Source organism: Myotis yumanensis, unplaced genomic scaffold (genome assembly GCF_028538775.1).
Source record: "Myotis yumanensis isolate MYYU_CA2020_CCGP unplaced genomic scaffold, mMyoYum1.0.hap1 SCAF_9, whole genome shotgun sequence".
NCBI lineage: Eukaryota > Metazoa > Chordata > Mammalia > Chiroptera > Vespertilionidae > Myotis > Myotis yumanensis.
This window is the reverse complement of record NW_027223760.1, coordinates 4,567,474-4,584,090: the sequence shown is the minus strand read 5'-3', so window position 1 is coordinate 4,584,090 and position 16,617 is coordinate 4,567,474. Positions and strand designations below refer to the sequence as shown.

Sequence of the window (16,617 nt, the reverse complement as noted above, 5' to 3'; positions counted from 1 at the left end):
CCTGGGTGGGGACCTCACTTGTCATAGCATAACCAAGCGCATGAATTCTGGGAGCAAACTGCCTGCATTCAAACCCCAATGCTACCATTTACAGTGTGTGACCTGGGAAAAATACATTCTCTGTAAAGTGGGACTGATGATAGTACTTACCTCATATGATTCTTAGAAGGATTAGAGTTTTGTTGGTTTGTTTTTGATTAATTCTCGCCCAAGGATATTTTGGTTAATTCTCGTCTGAGGATATTTTTTCCATTGATTTTTTTGAAAATTAGAAATTTAATATTTATTAGAGCATCAAAAATATGAAATATTTAGACATGAATCTGAGAAAAGGTGTAAGAGATCTAAACAGTAAAAATTATAAAACACTGCTAAGTTAAGATCTAAATAAATGAATACATTTACAATGTTCATGAGTCAAAAGACTATATAGTTACAATGTCAGTTATTCCAAAATTGATCTACAGATTCAATACAATCTCAATAAAAATCTTAGGATATGTTTTGTAGAAATTGACAAATCGGTTCTAAAATTCACATGGAAATTCAAAGGACCTAGAATGGCCTAAACAATTTTGGCAAAAAACAAAGTAGGATGACTGACACTACTTGGCTTCAATTAAGGCAGTGTGTTAATGGCATCAAAATAGACAAGTAGATCAATGCAGCAAAACAGAATCTAGTGCTGGGCCCCACAGACATGGACAACTGATTTGAGGCAATGGTGCAAAGGCAACTCAGTAGAAAAGGAACCATGCTTTCAAAAAATGGTGCTACAATAGGTGACCCATTTAAAAAGGAAAGGAGGGAGGAACTTAGGTCCACACCTCACATCCTATACAAAATTTAATTCAAACCAGATGATGGATTTGATGTAAAATTTTAAGTTATAAAAACAGGAAGGAAAAATAGGAGAAAGCCTTTATACACGTGGGTAAGGCAAATATTTCTTAAATATGATACTAAACCACAATCCATAAAAGAACAAACTGAAAAATTGGACCTCATCAATATTGAAATCTTATGCTCTTCAAAAGCTACTGTTAAGAGAATTGAAAAGACAAACCACGAGCTGGGAGAAAATATTTGGAAATCACCTCTATGAAAGAGGACTTGTGTTGATAATATATAAAGACCTCTTACATATCAATAAAAAGAAAACCCAATTAAAACATAGGCAGAAAATATGAACACCATTGATATTTTTAGAAAGAGTGAGACAGGGAGAGAGAAACATCAAGGTGAGAAAGACATATCAATTGGTTGCCTCCCACACACGCCCAGACTGGCGTGGGGGATCGAGCCTGCAAGCCAGGTACAGGCATGCCCTTGACTGGAATCGAACCTGAGACCCTTCAGTCGAGAGCCGATGTTCTAACTACTGGCTAGGGCAGGATTAGAGTTTAATTCTTGTAAATTGGCTAATAATTACTTAACCAGAGTTCTGATAGGCTTCCTTTTGCCTTTTTTGCTACTGGTAGAATCCTTGCCTAAGTATATACTGAATATTTATTTTATTTAATACATTTGACAAATAGTAAGCATCTACTCTGGACAGAAGCATTGTTTTAGGTAAAGAATATAGACAATAGCTGAGCAAAGCCTTTCTTCCAAGCACCTGTCTAAAATATGCCTCCCTCTCCCAGCCTCATTAAAATGTCTGGTTATGGGCAGGCTACAGGTTACGGAGAACTAACATTTATTATGCCCTTTCATCTATGCAAATCCATTTTTTTTCTAAAAAATATATTTTATTGGTTTTTTTACAGAGAGGAAGGGAGAGGGATAGAGAATTAGAAACATCGATTAGAGAGAAACATCGATCAGCTGCCTCCTGCACACTCCCCACTCGGTATGTGCCCGCAACCAAGGTACATGCCCTTTGACCAGAATTGAACCTGGGACCCTTGAGTCCCCAGGCCGACACTCTATCCATTGAGCCAAACAGGTTAGGGCTATGCAAATCCATTTAATCTCCCCCAACAAACCCCAAGGTGGGTATTATTACCATTTTACATATTGGAAACAAAGGCACAGAGCTGTTAATAACACATCACTGCTGGTAGGAGACAGTGGCAGTATTTAAGGCTGGAATTTGCTGGTTCCAGAACTCCAGCTCTAAAATGGCTCAGGTTAGCAAGAGAAAGACTATAACCAGTTACTTCAAGAAGCCACTTACATAGCCACCAATCATCTCCAGGATTTCTCATGAATCAACAGTTGCTTGGCAGTCTTCCTTCAGCACAGCATGAGTGGCTTAGAAAACTTGTTGGCCACTTAGAAATTCTGCCATTCTCACCCAGGATTTACATATCTTTCAGGGAACAGATCTGGCAATGAGGGGAGAAGAAATGGGGAAATGGAGAGAGAGAGAGAGAGAGAGAGAGAGAGAGGTAGGTAGAGTAGGGAAGGACTGGCTAAATATGAAAAATCACAGAAGGTCAGTGCTGCAAGCAAGAACACTAGGTCTGAACTCGTCATTTAAATATAAAGAAATGAGACCCAAGGAAGGAAACATCTCATCCAGAATTACCTAGGAACTCAGTGAGAAGGGTCTGGAACTGTGCTGTTCACTGTGGTAGCCTAGCCACATGTGGTTATGGAGCACTTGAACTTGAACCTGAAATGTGACTGGTCTGAATTGAGATAAGCTGTATCAAATATGCATTCAATTTCAAAGATTGCATATGGGGGAGAGGGAGAATGTGAAATATGTCAACTTTTTATATTGGTTATATGTTGAAATAATATTTTGGAACCCAGCCTGCGTGACTTAGTGGTTGAGTGTCGCCCTGATCTATGAAAGAGGAGATCACAGTTTGATTCCCAGTCAGGGCACATCCCTGGGTTTCAGGCTCCATCCCCAGTAAGGGGCGTGCAGGAGGCAGCCGATCAATGATTCTCTCCCATCATTGATGTTTCTATCTCTTTCTCCCTCTCCCTTCCTCTCTGAAATCAGTAAAAATATATGTATTAAAAAATGAAATATTTTGGATATATTTAGTACTATAATAAAACATATATAAGAAAAATTTAAATTATATATATGGCTCACATTTGTGGCTCAGATTATATTTCTATTGGACAATGCTTATCTGGAACCTATTATCATCCCACATCCAGGTGATTGTCCCTATTCTCCTTTCTAGAGCTTCTTCTAACAAGTCATTTACCACCTTTTATGTGACAGCTGCTGAGGGGAGCTCAAGTTGTGGTCTGAGGATAAGATCAAAACGCAGCAAAGGATAGCAGTCCTGGTGAGTTCTGTCTTATATACTTCCTAGAATGATGGTTCTTAAACTCTATTAGCTCTGGTGTTCCCTTTTAATAGCAAACACTTTTTTAGAAAATATATTTCACTTACATGAATGTTCAATAGGGCAAATTTTTTTTTTCTTAATGTGTTTTCATTGATTTCAGAGAGAGGAAGGGAGAAGGAGAGAGATAGGAACATCAATGATGAGAGAATCATTGATTGGCTGCCTCCTGCAGCCCTCAACTGGGGATGGAGTCTAAACCCAGGCATGTGCCCTGAGCGGGATTGGAACTGTGATTGCCTGGTTCATGGGTCAACGCTCAACCACTGAACCACACGGGCTGGGCCAGTAGGACGTGGTAAAGCCCCGGGACAGACCATTGTTACTTGGTGTGATACTGTCTTACAATGTGCAAGGCATCTGACGTTCTTGGCTCTTCCCCTCTAACATTTGGCAACAAAGTTGCTCCTGCACACCTCCCGCTTACCCCCGAGGGATGTGCCGTCCTGGCCGGAGCCTCGGTGGTTGTCAGAAGCCCCGCCGGCCTGGGCTGTGTTCCCCCCTCTCCAGGCCCTAGCTGCCCCGGCCTCCCCAGGTCTTCTCTCAGCCAGCCTCTCTCCTCTTTCTGGGCTCTGCTTTTTACCTGGAAAACTCACATTTCGTTTGGGTGACTCACTGAAACTCTGGATTCTCAGCCTTCCCAAATTCCCACTCTAATTCGTCCTGTCGTGTTTTCCCACGGGACTCGCCGTGTCTGCCGTGGCGCGTGTGACAGCTCGGGACTTCTGCCCGTGTGTATTCTGCCGGTCAGTGTGAGACTCTCAGCTCCCGAGGGAGGGACCACGCCCACCCCGGGCACTCGGTACCCACGACGATGGCCGGCAACTTCCAGGCCAACACCTGGCCGCCTGACGGAGCCGAGCGGCGGGTTCCGGAGCCGAGCGGCGGGTTCCGGAGCCGCGGGGAGAGTCCCGGGGCGGAACCGTGATCATTGCGGGGTACTTTCCAGGGCGGATGGGAGTTGGGATGGGAGTTGGGGTGGAAGGTTTGCGGCCCCCAGGGCCACTCGGAGGAGCAGCTGTGGAGCTCACGCTGGCTCGAGAGGGGCGGCGGCACGCGGTCCCGAGGAGGAGCCGGGAGACCATAGAGAGGGCGCGGCGGAGAGAGCGGCCGGATGCGGTCACCATAGAGACCGGCTGACAGCGGGCGGAAGAGGAAGGAGGGGCCGGGCCGTGAGGTGGCAGCGGCCGCGGCGGAGCCGGCGCCTCGGCGGCACCTGGGGTCTGTTCCTCCTTCCCGCCCTCCCCCCGCCCCACGCCCTCGCCCCGCTCCGGGGACGGCGCTGCTCGCGGCGGTCACATCCTCCCCCTTCGCCCCGGGCCTGCTGCCGGGCCTCCCCCTGCGGCCCCGCGGAAGCCCCGGGCACGGGGTCCTGGTCCTCCTCTCAGTCCCCCGCCCTCGGCAGCTCCGTGACGCAGCCGGTTTTGTTTGTTTGGAGACTAACAGCTAACAGTCGCCTTGAGCCTTCTTTCTAGGACTGGGATGGGTCCGTGATCGCAGAGGGAGCACCGCGGCCAGCCTGTCCAGAACCCGCGTGGCCTCGAGCCGCTCCTCGGCCTCTCGGTTTGGTTTGGTTTGGGAACCTGGGGCCCTGGTACGACGGGACAGCGAGGGGCTCTGACACCGCCCTCCGCAGTTACTGCCAATTGCCTCCTGTCCTCCCGGAGAGGGAGGTGGCAGCACCGCCTCTGAGCATCTGGGCTTGGGGAAGGAGGTGCTGCAAAATGGCCCCGGCAGCCACCGTGCCCCTGTGAGAGCTGGGGCTGGGGCTCGCTCTCTGCCCCTCATTTGGGTGGGCAGAGCTTCCGTGTGCCATGCCAGTGGCTCTAGCCCCCTCCTGACTGGGCGGAGGGTCCCTCCCGCCCCGTGTTTCCTTGGCACTCGGGAGTGGAGTAGAGAGAGGCCCTGATCCCTTTCAGCAACCTGAGTGAGACCCGCCAGGCCAGGCTCTGGGGAAGGGTAGGGCGGCAGCGCCTCGGGTGGCGCCCTGTTCTGCTGCAGCAGGTGCTTTCCCCTGACCCTTCTGTAGCAGCTGCTGCTGGCTCTTGACTTGGTCTACAGATGTGTGTGGGCCTTTTTGGGTTACGTTTGGCAGGAGTGAGTGTTGTTGCCTCCCTTTTCTACGGGAAGACAGGCCATAAGCCGTTAGTGGGCCACTTGGAATCTCATATTTATTACCGTCTGGACTGAGGGTTAGATCTGGCACTTTGATAACTGGAGACCAGCCAGACAGGATTGTGAAGACGGGACCGTCCAGCTTACTGGGGATGCTGGGCCTGGAAGCAAACACGCCTTGTTCTGCTGCTGAGCTCATGGGCCCCAGGTTCCCTGGTTAAAACTGCATGCCTACCGCTGGCCCAGCACCCGTCAACCCACTGAGTGATCCTTGAGGCTGTGCCCTCTGGAGCATGCGCACAGCAGGGCCTACCACCATGCGACTGAGCTCCCTGTTGGCTCTCCTGCGACCAGCGCTGCCCCTCATCCTGGGGCTGTCTCTGGGATGCAGCCTGAGCCTCTTGCGGGTTTCCTGGATCCAGGGTGAGGGAGAAGATCCCTGTGTAGAGGCTGTGGGGGAACCAGGAGGCCTGCAGAATCCTGACTCAAGAATTGGGCTTGACCAAAGTGATGAAGAGTTCAAACCCCGGATTGTTCCCTACTATAGGGATCCCAACAAGCCTTACAAGAAGGTGCTGAGGTGAGAGCTGCATGTGTGCATAGCCCCCGACCCCACTTTAGGGCTGCTCTAAGGCCTTGCCTCTGCCTTCAGTGGTAATCTGTGTTGGGCCCATGGAGCAATTCTTACCATCGTGGTTCTATTTCTTTTTTCCCGCTTCCTCAGTCTAAGAAAGTCTCACCTATTGGTGTTACATTAGTGCTGGATGTTCTTAGATAGGGTAGGAATTGCATCTACTTCGTCTAGCCCATCATTAGTAAGCCCATCCCCAATGTCAGCTGTTCAGAGGATGCTTACTCCAGGAGCTAATTAATACTGATGAGGAGGTCTCTTCTCTTTTCTCACCTTCAACTACCTCATTTCTAGAGGGATGTGTATGCTATACAACCTGGGTTCCTGAGATGAGGGAGCTGACCCTTGACAGACTGGTCTCTCCACAGGACTCGGTACATCCAGACAGAGCTGGGCTCTCGGGAGCGGTTGCTGGTGGCTGTCCTGACTTCCCGGGCCACGCTGTCCACTTTGGCCGTGGCTGTAAACCGCACAGTGGCCCACCACTTCCCTCGGTTGCTCTACTTCACTGGGCAGCGGGGGGCCCGGGCTCCAGCGGGCATGCAGGTGGTATCTCATGGGGACGAGCGACCGGCCTGGCTCATGTCAGAGACCCTGCGCCATCTCCACACACACTTTGGGGCCGACTACGACTGGTTCTTCATCATGCAGGATGACACGTATGTGCAGGCCCCCCGCCTGGCAGCCCTTGCTGGCCACCTCAGCATCAACCAAGACCTGTATTTGGGCCGGGCGGAGGAGTTCATTGGTGCCGGCGAGCAGGCCCGGTACTGCCATGGGGGCTTTGGCTACCTGTTGTCTCGGAGTCTCCTGCTTCGATTGCGGCCACATCTGGATGGCTGCCGAGGGGACATTCTCAGTGCCCGTCCTGACGAGTGGCTTGGCCGCTGCCTCATCGACTCTCTGGGTATCGGCTGTGTCTCACAGCACCAGGTGACAGCCCTTTCAAGTCAGTCCGGGTCCCTGACAACTTAGTAGTGACTGAGAGATTGGTCTCCAGGCTAAGTGATGCTGGCTCCTTCCCAGCAGCACATGCGGCCTCTGGTTTGCCCTTCACAGATAGCGAGTGTGCCTCTGGCTGCCCTGCTGCCCTCAGGCAGTCTTAGCCCTGGGGGCATCTTGTCAGGGACCCTGTGAGAAGATAGAAAGGTGCCCCCTCCTCAGTCCTCCATCCATCTGCCCTGACACACGCACAGTCGTGAACAATCTGGGAATGTTCTAGAGATGGCTACTCTCTTGGAGAAGTGAGGTAATCCCTGTTCTAGCCCTGAGAGCTGCCCTGTCTTTGAGACCAGCAAGGTAGGAGTACTTGCTGGCTTGTGGTGTTCATTCCCTGGAGAAACAGTAGGGCTCTCTGGGGAAGAGGGTACCCTTAGTTGCCTACTGAACATTGTTTTTTCCAAAATTTAGCAGTGAGAGTAAGGCCAAGGTTAAGGGGACACTGGACTGAGCCTCCGCTTCCTCCGTCCTTGCACGGTGGCAGCAGCAGTCATAGGGGTGAATGCTGGGTTTGGTCAGGGCTGGTTGAGACGGGCAGCCCTCCGTGTGTGGCATTGATTGGTCTGATTGGTCCCTCTAGGGGCAGCAGTATCGCTCATTTGAACTGGCCAAAAATAGAGACCCGGAGAAGGAGGGGAGCTCGGCTTTCCTGAGTGCCTTTGCAGTGCACCCTGTATCGGAGGGGACCCTCATGTACCGGCTCCACAAGCGCTTCAGCACTCTGGAGCTCGAGCAGACGTACAGCGAAATAGAGCAACTGCAGGTGAGCCGGGTCGGCTGGAGTGAGGGGGAGGCTGGTGGGGTAGGAAGAAGCTGACCATACCTAAATTCTTTTTTATCCTCTCCCGAGGATATTTTTTCATTGATTTTTAGAGAGAGTGGAAGGGAGGGGGAGAGACAGAGAAAGAAACATCGATGTGAGAGAGAGAAGACACATTCATTGGTTGCCTCCCACATATGCCCCGACCAGGGCCGGGGATCAAGCCTGCAAATGAGGTACATGCCCTTGACTGGAATTAAACCCAGGATCCTTTAGTCCTTGGGCCAGTGCTCTATCCATGGAGTCAGACAGGCTAGGGCTAACTGTACCTAAATTTAAAGCAGCTCCAGAGAGAAGGGGCTCTTGGGTCCAGGCCAATCATCAGATGAGCTCCTGGAAAGACCCGGATGCAGTTAGAAGGGTTTGATGGTGAACTGTGAGGGTCAGGGCTCGGAACAGTGCGCCTCTCCACCAAGGAGGCCACAACCCCAGCCCCCTAATTTCTATCATTGTCCTAAAAAAACCAAGGGTTTGAAGAATATTCTAGTTTGTTGTGGGGTTGTCAGAGGTGAAGAACAGGTGAACACAAAGGTGTGTTCTCAGGAGGATGGGAGTACTTTGGGTTTTGGAGGGGGAGCCGTTGAGCGTTGTATTTCAGGATGCTTTAAGGTCTGTCTGCCAAAGCACATTCCTCCCCGCCGGCCTCCTCGCTGCATTTGTGTACAGGGGGTGTAATTCATATGCCTACTGCGTTTATAGAGGAAGAATGTAAGGTACAGGGAATTGAGTGGTTAGCCAAGGGGCACCCCACTAAGTGTCAGGACAGAGCGCAGAGCCCAGGGCGGGCGGGTCCTGAGGACTACCTAGCTCCCCCGGTTTGACTAACTGTGTGTCCCTCCTGCCCTAGGCTCAGATCCGGAACCTGACCGTGCTGACCCCCGAGGGGGAGGCAGGACTGAGCTGGCCTGTGGGGCTCCCGGCCCCGTTCACACCACGCTCTCGATTTGAGGTGCTGGGCTGGGACTACTTCACAGAACAGCACACCTTCTCCTGTGCAGATGGGGCACCCAAGTGCCCACTGCAAGGGGCTAGCCGGGCGGACGTGGGCGATGCTGTGGAGACGGCTCTGGAGCAGCTGAATCGGCGCTATCAGCCCCGGCTGCGATTCCAGAAGCAGCGGCTGCTCAATGGCTACCGGCGCTTCGACCCAGCGCGGGGCATGGAGTACACCCTGGACCTACTGCTGGAAGCTGTGACGCAGCGTGGGCACCGGCGGGCTCTGGCCCGCAGGGTCAGCCTGCTTCGGCCGCTGAGTCGAGTGGAAATCCTGCCTATGCCCTATGTCACGGAGGCCACCCGTGTGCAGCTGGTGCTGCCGCTCCTGGTGGCGGAAGCTGCTTTGGCCCCTGCTTTCCTCGAGGCCTTTGCGGCCAGCGTTCTGGAGCCACGAGAGCACGTGTTGCTCACCCTCCTGCTGGTCTATGGGCCACAGGAAGGTGGCCGAGGGGCCCTGGACCCGTTTCTTGGGGTGAAGGCTGCAGTGGCCGAGTTGGAGCGACGGTACCCTGGGACGAGGCTGGCCTGGCTCGCAGTGCGGGCGGAGGCCCCTTCCCAGGTCCGGCTCATGGACGTGGTGTCCAAGAAGCACCCGGTGGACACGCTTTTCTTCCTCACCACTGTGTGGACCCGGCCTGGACCAGAGGTGCTCAACCGCTGCCGCATGAATGCCATCTCTGGCTGGCAGGCCTTCTTCCCCGTCCATTTCCAGGAGTTCCACCCTGCTCTGGCACCACAGAAGTCTCCCCCGGGGGCTGGCCCTGACCCCCCATCCCCTCCTGGTGCTGACCCTGCCCGGGGGGCTCCTGGAGGAGGCCGGTTTGACCGCCAGGCTTCCGCAGAGGGCTGCTTCTACAATGCCGACTACCTGGCTGCCCGCGCACGGCTGGCCGCTGAACTGGCAGGCCAGGAAGAGGAGGAAGCCCTGGAGGGGCTGGAGGTGATGGATGTGTTCCTCCGGTTCTCAGGGCTCCACCTCTTCCGAGCCGTGGAGCCAGGGCTGGTGCAGAAGTTCTCCCTGCGGGACTGCAGCCCTCGGCTCAGTGAGGAACTCTATCACCGCTGCCGCCTAAGCAACCTGGAGGGGCTGGCTGGCCGGGCCCAGCTGGCTATGGCCCTGTTCGAGCAGGAGCAGGGCAACAGCACCTAGCCTCGGGCTGCCAGGTGGTTCCCCTTTCTGCCTCAGCCCCAGGAGGGCAAGGCAAGATGGATGGAGAGCTTGTGGCTGTATTTTTTTTAAAATAAGAAAATGTGATTAAAAAGTGTCTTCTGCCAAAGTGATTTTAGGTCTAGGGAAACGGAGTCAGGAGAAGAATCTCAGGGAGGGGCTGGGGAGTTTTCCCAGAGGGACCTACTGCCTCCCCCTTCCTCCTCTCTCCCAGTTGCCAATGACCACACAGCTGCTAGCAGATGAATGACCTTTAATCCAGTTCCCCACCTCCCACAGGTGGGCAGAGGGGTGCTGGCAGAGCCTGGGTCAGGCGGCCCTGGCCCGCAGTGCTCATTTGCAGGGCTCCTAGGTGTTGCGCACCACCAGCGACTGCTCCAGCTCCTGCCTGCGCTGCTGGATCTTTAGAGAAATCAGAGCAGGAGCAGGGTTACGTGTTGCTGGTGAGTGACAGGATGACCCCAACCACCCGCTGCCCACCCTGGAAGAGCATCTGGGAGCAGGGAGGGCTCCCAGGAGGTGAGGGACATGGTGGAGTGGCAAGGGCACTGGAGGCTGAGGAAGGAAGTTTCTCAGGAGGGGCCTGAGGTGCCCGGGCCCCTTCACACCTTGCAGTAGAAGTAGCGGCTGACTGCTTCCTGAGACCAGGGCTGGTGGTAGAACTCAGCCCGGCGCTCCTCCTCAGGGTTGCCTGCCACATCTGTCATCACCTGGGAGGGAGAATGGAGTCAGCCCTGAGCCTGGGCCCTTCCCGCCCCTGTGTACAACCTTTACTGTCTTCCTGATATGCTTGTTTTCCATCCAGTGCTCCCCAAGTCCCCTTCACCTTGAGGTCCCGGCTCTGGGAGCAGAGCAGGTCTTGGATGTAGCCTTTGGGGTCTCTGGAGAAGCTTAGCATGAAGTCCCTCTGAATCTTGAGCTGGTTTATGGACTCAATCGTCTCATGGATCTACAGGTAGAAAGACAGAAGCTTTCACCTGGCTGTGGTGATGTGGAAGAAGGGGGGAGGGGGAGGGAGACACATGGGGGAAGGGCTGCTGCTGTTCCTTGGAAGAACAGTCCCTCGGGCCCCAGGTCTCTGCAGTCCCAGGGGAGGGGGTGTTAAGTCCTTCATCTCTCCATAGGCCCACGCTCGGGTCTATTCTGTCTGTACTCTGTTATTTCTGGGTTAACATCCCACTGCAGCTCTGGGCTCTGGCCCCACCTTACTGTCCAGAGCGCTGATCTCCTGCTGGTTGGCCGTGGACAGGAGGAAACTGCTCATCTGCCCCTTCAGTGGCTCCTCCACCTCCACATCAATGTCATAGCACGCCGTCTTCTTCTGGTCTGACGGGTCCACGCTGCCAGGAAGTCCAGCCCTTGGAGTTCACCTGCCCCCACAGAGGCCAAGGGCCCCAGGGCAGACGCAGTGGGGAGGGAGGGGGCATTGGGATGGGCGGGACAGGCAGGACAGGAGGAAATGATTCCCCGGTCTGAGGAGCAAGCCGGGGCCTCACCTGATGACGTGATTGATGACAATTGGGTCAGGGGGCAACAGCAGGGCTGTGAGGCGTTGGGGAATCTCAGAAAACTTCAGCCGGGGACAATCAAAAATCTGAGGCAGGAGGAAGAGGTCACTCTTTTGTGCTTGGAAAGAGCATAACTACAGTTCTAGATCCTTTCTGGAAAGGCCACAAGAAGCCAGGAGCATCTGATGACTCACGGGTCTGAAACTAGGGGCCCATGGGCTGGTGCGGTGCAGTGGTTGAGGATGGACCCTGGGTCTGCCTGCCTAGATACAAATCCTGCTCCCACCACTTACTCTGCAGCCTGAGCAAGTTACTTAATGACTCAGACCTCAGTTTCTTCATCTCTAGAATGGGGATAATAGTAGTACCCCTCTCTCAGGGTTGTGGTTAGAATTCAGTGCATCAGTACACTCAACGTGCTTGGAACATACCTGCCTGACACGTGGTAAGTGCTCAATAAACATCAACTGTTCTTTTTACTCCTCAGGTTTATCTGCTGTATTTATTTAAAATGTATTAAGAATAATCTCTACTGCCCTGGCTGGTTGCTCAGTGGTTAGAGCGTCAGCCTGTGGACCGAAGGGTCATGGGTTCAATTCTGGGTCAAGGGCACATACCTCAGTTGCAGGTTCTATCCCCAGCCCCATAAGGGCACATGCAGGAGGCAACCAGTCAATGTGTTTCTCACATTGATGTTTCTCTTTCCCTCTTCCCTCCCACTCTCCCTAAAAAGGTCACTGGGGGAAAAATATCGGCTCAGTGGTTGAATGCTGACCCATGAACCAGGAGGTCATGGTTCGATTCACAGTCAGGGCACATGCCCAGGTTTCAGGCTCGATCCCCAGTAGGGGGTGTGCAGGAGGCAGTGGATTGATGATTCTCATCACTGATGTTTCTATCTCCCTCTCCCTCCCGCTCGCTGAAATAAAAAATATATTTTAAAAGATATCCTCAGCATGGCTCAGTGGTCGAGTGTTATCCTATGAACCAGGAGGTCACGATTCAATTCCCAGGTTGCGGGCTCGATCCTCAGTGTGGGCTGTGCAAGAGGCAGCAGATCCATGATTCTCTCTCATCATTGATGTTTCTATCTCTTTCTCCCTCTCCCTTCCTCTCTGAAATCAATAAGAATATATTTAAATTAAATAAATAAAAAGATATCCTCGGGTGAGGATTAAAAAAAAATCTCTACTTTGGTAGAATTTTTGTCAAACCCCTTTCATAGCAATTTGATTTTCCTAACTGCCCAGTGGGTTAGATGGGACAGATAAGGAACAAGGCTCAAAATGGCCAAGTAATTCACCCAGAGTCAGGACCCAGGACCAGACCCCTGAGATCCAACTCTGAGTGCCAAGAATATTACATTCCTGAGAGCTTTTTGGGGTTCCACACCTCTCTGATCTGGGATGGCAAAAATGCAGCACAGAGCTACACCATGGTAGGGCCTGGACTAGGACCCTGGTCTCTGGCTCTGAGAGAGTGACTATGGTTTCTAATACCTGAGAATCTAAAGATAGGGGTGGTATTACCTTAGTAGAGGCACTTCCCCTACCGGTGACTCTGTCTGCTCCCCACGTCCCTGGGCTCAGGGTACCTGCTGGAAATACTTGTCCCCATTGATGTATTCCTTGTCATGGGAGTCCTGCAGCCTGTTGGTCTTCACATACTGCCACAGGGCCTGGACGATGGCTGAGCGGCTCTGCGTGTGCAAGCCCAGCAGCCGGGCCAGGCGGGGATCCAGTTTGAACTGGGGAGGCTGTGAAAAGGTGACCATGAAAATTAGGGAGTGGAAAGAGCTCAAAGCCAGGCAGCTTGGGACTGGGGTGGAAGTGGGGGGTACAACATGGTGATTGGGCTCCTTGGAAATGTGCTTCTGGAGACGGGGTTGGTGAGGATGGGTCTCTTGGGATGCCTACCTTGGGGGCCTTCGCCCACGTGTCTAAGAGAAAGGGTGTGGGTGGCCAAAGGCCTCATGGTGCCTGCAGGGTGGGGGACTGGCACGGACCTGGTAGTCCAGCATGAGGAGCAGCGTGCAGCGCACACTCAGGTCCCCCGGCCTCTTCACCTGGAACCCATCCGTCTCCTGGGTGGTGGGCGTCCGGTGCCACTGTCCAGGGGAGAAGAGCTGGGTCACGTCACAGGCCCATCTGGGCTGGTGAGGCTTGGGGCTCTAGGGTGGTCCCTGGTGCAAATCTGTGCAGCTGATGGGACTGCAGGACTTGGGCCTGTGGAAGGGTGGCAATTCTAGGGCAATGTGGGGTCTGGGTCTTACCTCAACTAGGTGGTTGTCAGGGCCATAAAGGTCTTTGTCTAGTTCAATGACCAAACTCTTGAAGAAGGAAGAGAACTTTCGCTTCTGCTTGCTGGGCTGTGGGAGAAGAACAGGGACTGTGGGGGCAGAACAGGGACCATGGGGGCAGAATGAGTTGGGAGGGGGTGGGGCTGGTTGGGTAGGGCAGCATGGTTAGAAGCAGGCCTCTGCACCCCTGATGTCCCTCCAGGCCACCCACCCTGGGCAGGGCTGACTCCCTAACCCTCAGTGCAAACATCTAGTTCTGTCCTCAGTCCAGCCCCATACCCACCCCAGGACACCTGGAGAGACCTGGGCCAAGACGTACGTCATCCAGGAGTTTCCCCTCCACCCGCAGCTCCCAGGAGGCGATGCTGCCGTCAGAATCCTCAGCATCGGGCTTCGCAGGGTTAAACGTATTGGAGATATAGAGACGCAGCTTCCGCTTTTGCTGTAGAAATAAAGAGTGTCCCACAGAGCAAGCACTGTGTGCCCTCCCCGCAACCCCACGTTTCCGTTCTGGGAGCAGGACGCAGAGCGCCTTCCCACCCCTAAACCAAGGCACCTTCATCGGCCTCTTCAGAGCCTCCTGGATGTCCACCCGCTTCCGCATGATGGTTTGATCCAGTTTCCTCTCAAACGCCAGGAGGTCCATGTAAGCCTGGGATTCAGGGACCAGCTCCCGGATCTGGAAGAGGAGGAGCAAGGCAGAGAACAGGGGCTCAGCCAATCTTGTAGGTGGAATGTGTGCGTATCACGTGCTTCCAGGTACACAGAGATGGAGGGGAGCTGGCTGGTTCTGGGACTTCTGAGAGTGAGAATGGGACCTCTCCCCAGGATGGCGTATCCAGCAGTAGCAGCCTCATGTATAGGGACAAAAACTGCTTCTCCCTCCAGGGCAGTGGTTCTCAACCTTCCTAATGCCGCGACCTTTTAATACAGTTCCTCATGTGGTGGTGACCCCCAACCATAAAATTTTTTTCGTTGCTACTTCATAACTGTAATGTTGCTACTGTTATGAATCGTAATGTAAATATCTGATATGCAGGATGTATTTTCATTGTTACAAATTGAACATAATTAAAGCATAGTGATTAATCACAAAAACAATATGTAATTATATATGTGTTTTTCGATGGTCTTAGGCGACCCCTGTGAAAGGGTCGTTCGACCCCCAAAGGGGTCGCGACCCACAGGTTGAGAACCGCTGCTCTAGGGAGACCCATGCATTTCATGATTAGGGAAGGCCAGAGCCACCATGGACCCCAACAAACTCAGGCTTCACCTCCTCCTCTGGTCCTTTCCTTTGTCACACAGCCTCTGGGCTTTCCTTGGGTGTCTGCAAATTGGCTAGGACCTTGGTGTCCCTGAGGCAGTTAGGGGATGTGGTTGCTTGCCTCTGCCCTGGCACCTCACCCAGTCACTCCAACTGATGTCTAAACCAGCTATCCCCGCCCCCCCTCGACGCTCCCCAGCTCAGCATGTGTTTGGACTGCTGAAATTCAGTCCACTGCACCCCAGGCCCAGGATGCTACCCCTTTGGGTTCTGTTCCTTCCCTCTATCCCACCCCCTCCCTCTGGCCTGGGGAGCCTCACTTCTTAATTAGCTTTTTAAACAAAAAGTAAAAGTGATGTGACCGCTGAAGCTCTGCTCCTTAGGGGGAGGGGAGACAAATGAGGTGGGGCAGCAAGGGGTGGGGGTCTGCTGGGGGCTTCTGTGAAAGGCACTCACCCTTTGAGGGAGGATTTTGTCAGCCATCTTCCTCCTCTTGGCACTGTACATTTTTTAAAGAAAAAACCAGGTTACCATGGTAACAGATCTGGGAGTAAGGAGGCCACCTGCTAAATTATCCCCCCTCTCCGCCCGCCTGGCTGGGGTTCCCACAGCCCACTCCTCTGCCTGCTCAAGGGGCGACAACGGTGTTGTGTGGCCTCGTGCTCTGTTCTCTCTAAGGGGGCAGAGGTGACTCCTCCTTTCTCTGGCCTAGGAGCCTCCTTCTGCCCCAGGCATGTGCCCTGACAGGGCCAGACAATCATAGACTTAGGGGCTGAGGCGGGCAGCTGCAGAAGTGTTTGGGGAAAGCTGGGAAGGAGAGAGGACAGAGGAGAGAGAGGATGGCTCCTGAGGACTTTCCTATGCTGCCAAACTGGGGGGGGGGGGGGGGGGGGGGCACTGTCCAAGGGAGGCTAGCTGACCCCCTGACCCCAATCCCTGGAGCAGGAGGTGATGACGTGAAGCTGGTGAGGACTGCACCTCTGCCACCCTGGGGTTGGAGGAGATGATGAGAGGAGAGGGAGCTGGTGCCCTTGGACCACCTGCCAACAGGGTCCAGGGACACACTCCTAGGTACTCAGAGAATGTGTGTGTGTGGGGGGGGGACATTCTCCCCTGGGACGTGACTTCGGGGGGAATTGGACTATTCTTGACCAACTAGCTGCTTCTGACTTCCAAAAGCACCCCAGAGAATCCTTGGCAAGTGAATAGCCCAGCGTAAAGGATGGCTCTATACTGCCCCCATGTGGTGTTCTCAACTACTGCCCCTCCCTGTCCAGAAGTCTATTCTAAGGCTAGAAGAGTAGCTTTCATTCAAGGTCTGACTTGTTTTTGTTTGTTTTGTTTTTGTAATCCCCACCCGAGGATATTTTCCCATTGATTTTTAGAGAGAATGGAAGAGAGAGGGAAAGACGGAAAGAAACAATGATGTGAGAGAAACACATCGACTGGTTGCCTCGTGCTGGGGCTCAGGCTGGGGAGGAGACTGCAACCAAGGTA

At 53.3% G+C, this 16,617-nt stretch overlaps 2 protein-coding genes across 5 annotated transcripts in view; one reads left to right on the top strand and one right to left on the bottom strand.

The window, feature by feature from the left end:
- The first annotated feature begins 4,283 nt into the window (after positions 1 to 4,283).
- CHPF2 (chondroitin polymerizing factor 2) lies at positions 4,284 to 10,839 on the top strand. Its single transcript, XM_070423641.1, has 4 exons — positions 4,284 to 6,012; positions 6,432 to 6,996; positions 7,643 to 7,825; positions 8,730 to 10,839. The coding sequence occupies exons 1-4, from the start codon at positions 5,726 to 5,728 to the stop codon at positions 10,026 to 10,028; spliced, it is 2,334 nt and encodes a 777-aa protein (XP_070279742.1). The 5' UTR covers positions 4,284 to 5,725; the 3' UTR covers positions 10,029 to 10,839.
- The window catches only part of SMARCD3 (SWI/SNF related BAF chromatin remodeling complex subunit D3), a 37,113-nt gene continuing 30,778 nt past the window's right edge, over positions 10,283 to 16,617 (bottom strand). For all 4 annotated transcript variants that reach the window (XM_070423642.1, XM_070423645.1, XM_070423643.1 and 1 more), the window contains 11 exons: positions 15,577 to 15,619; positions 14,410 to 14,532; positions 14,173 to 14,295; positions 13,827 to 13,922; positions 13,560 to 13,661; positions 13,149 to 13,310; positions 11,543 to 11,640; positions 11,251 to 11,386; positions 10,873 to 10,995; positions 10,655 to 10,756; positions 10,283 to 10,448 (listed from right to left, as the gene is read on the bottom strand). In XM_070423642.1, the coding sequence (XP_070279743.1) occupies positions 10,395 to 10,448; positions 10,655 to 10,756; positions 10,873 to 10,995; positions 11,251 to 11,386; positions 11,543 to 11,640; positions 13,149 to 13,310; positions 13,560 to 13,661; positions 13,827 to 13,922; positions 14,173 to 14,295; positions 14,410 to 14,532; positions 15,577 to 15,619 (1,162 nt within the window). In that variant the 3' untranslated portion in view covers positions 10,283 to 10,394. The remainder of the gene's footprint in view (positions 10,449 to 10,654; positions 10,757 to 10,872; positions 10,996 to 11,250; positions 11,387 to 11,542; positions 11,641 to 13,148; positions 13,311 to 13,559; positions 13,662 to 13,826; positions 13,923 to 14,172; positions 14,296 to 14,409; positions 14,533 to 15,576; positions 15,620 to 16,617) is intronic.

Excerpts from the sequence above, each read along its gene's own strand:
- CHPF2 (XM_070423641.1), top strand. The coding sequence starts at position 5,726 with ATGCGCACAGCAGGGCCTACCACCATGCGACTGAGCTCCCTGTTGGCT. Across the intron at positions 6,997-7,642 it reads GCTGTGTCTCACAGCACCAG|GGGCAGCAGTATCGCTCATT; the intron begins GTGACAGCCCTT and ends TGGTCCCTCTAG. Across the intron at positions 7,826-8,729 it reads GCGAAATAGAGCAACTGCAG|GCTCAGATCCGGAACCTGAC; the intron begins GTGAGCCGGGTC and ends CTCCTGCCCTAG.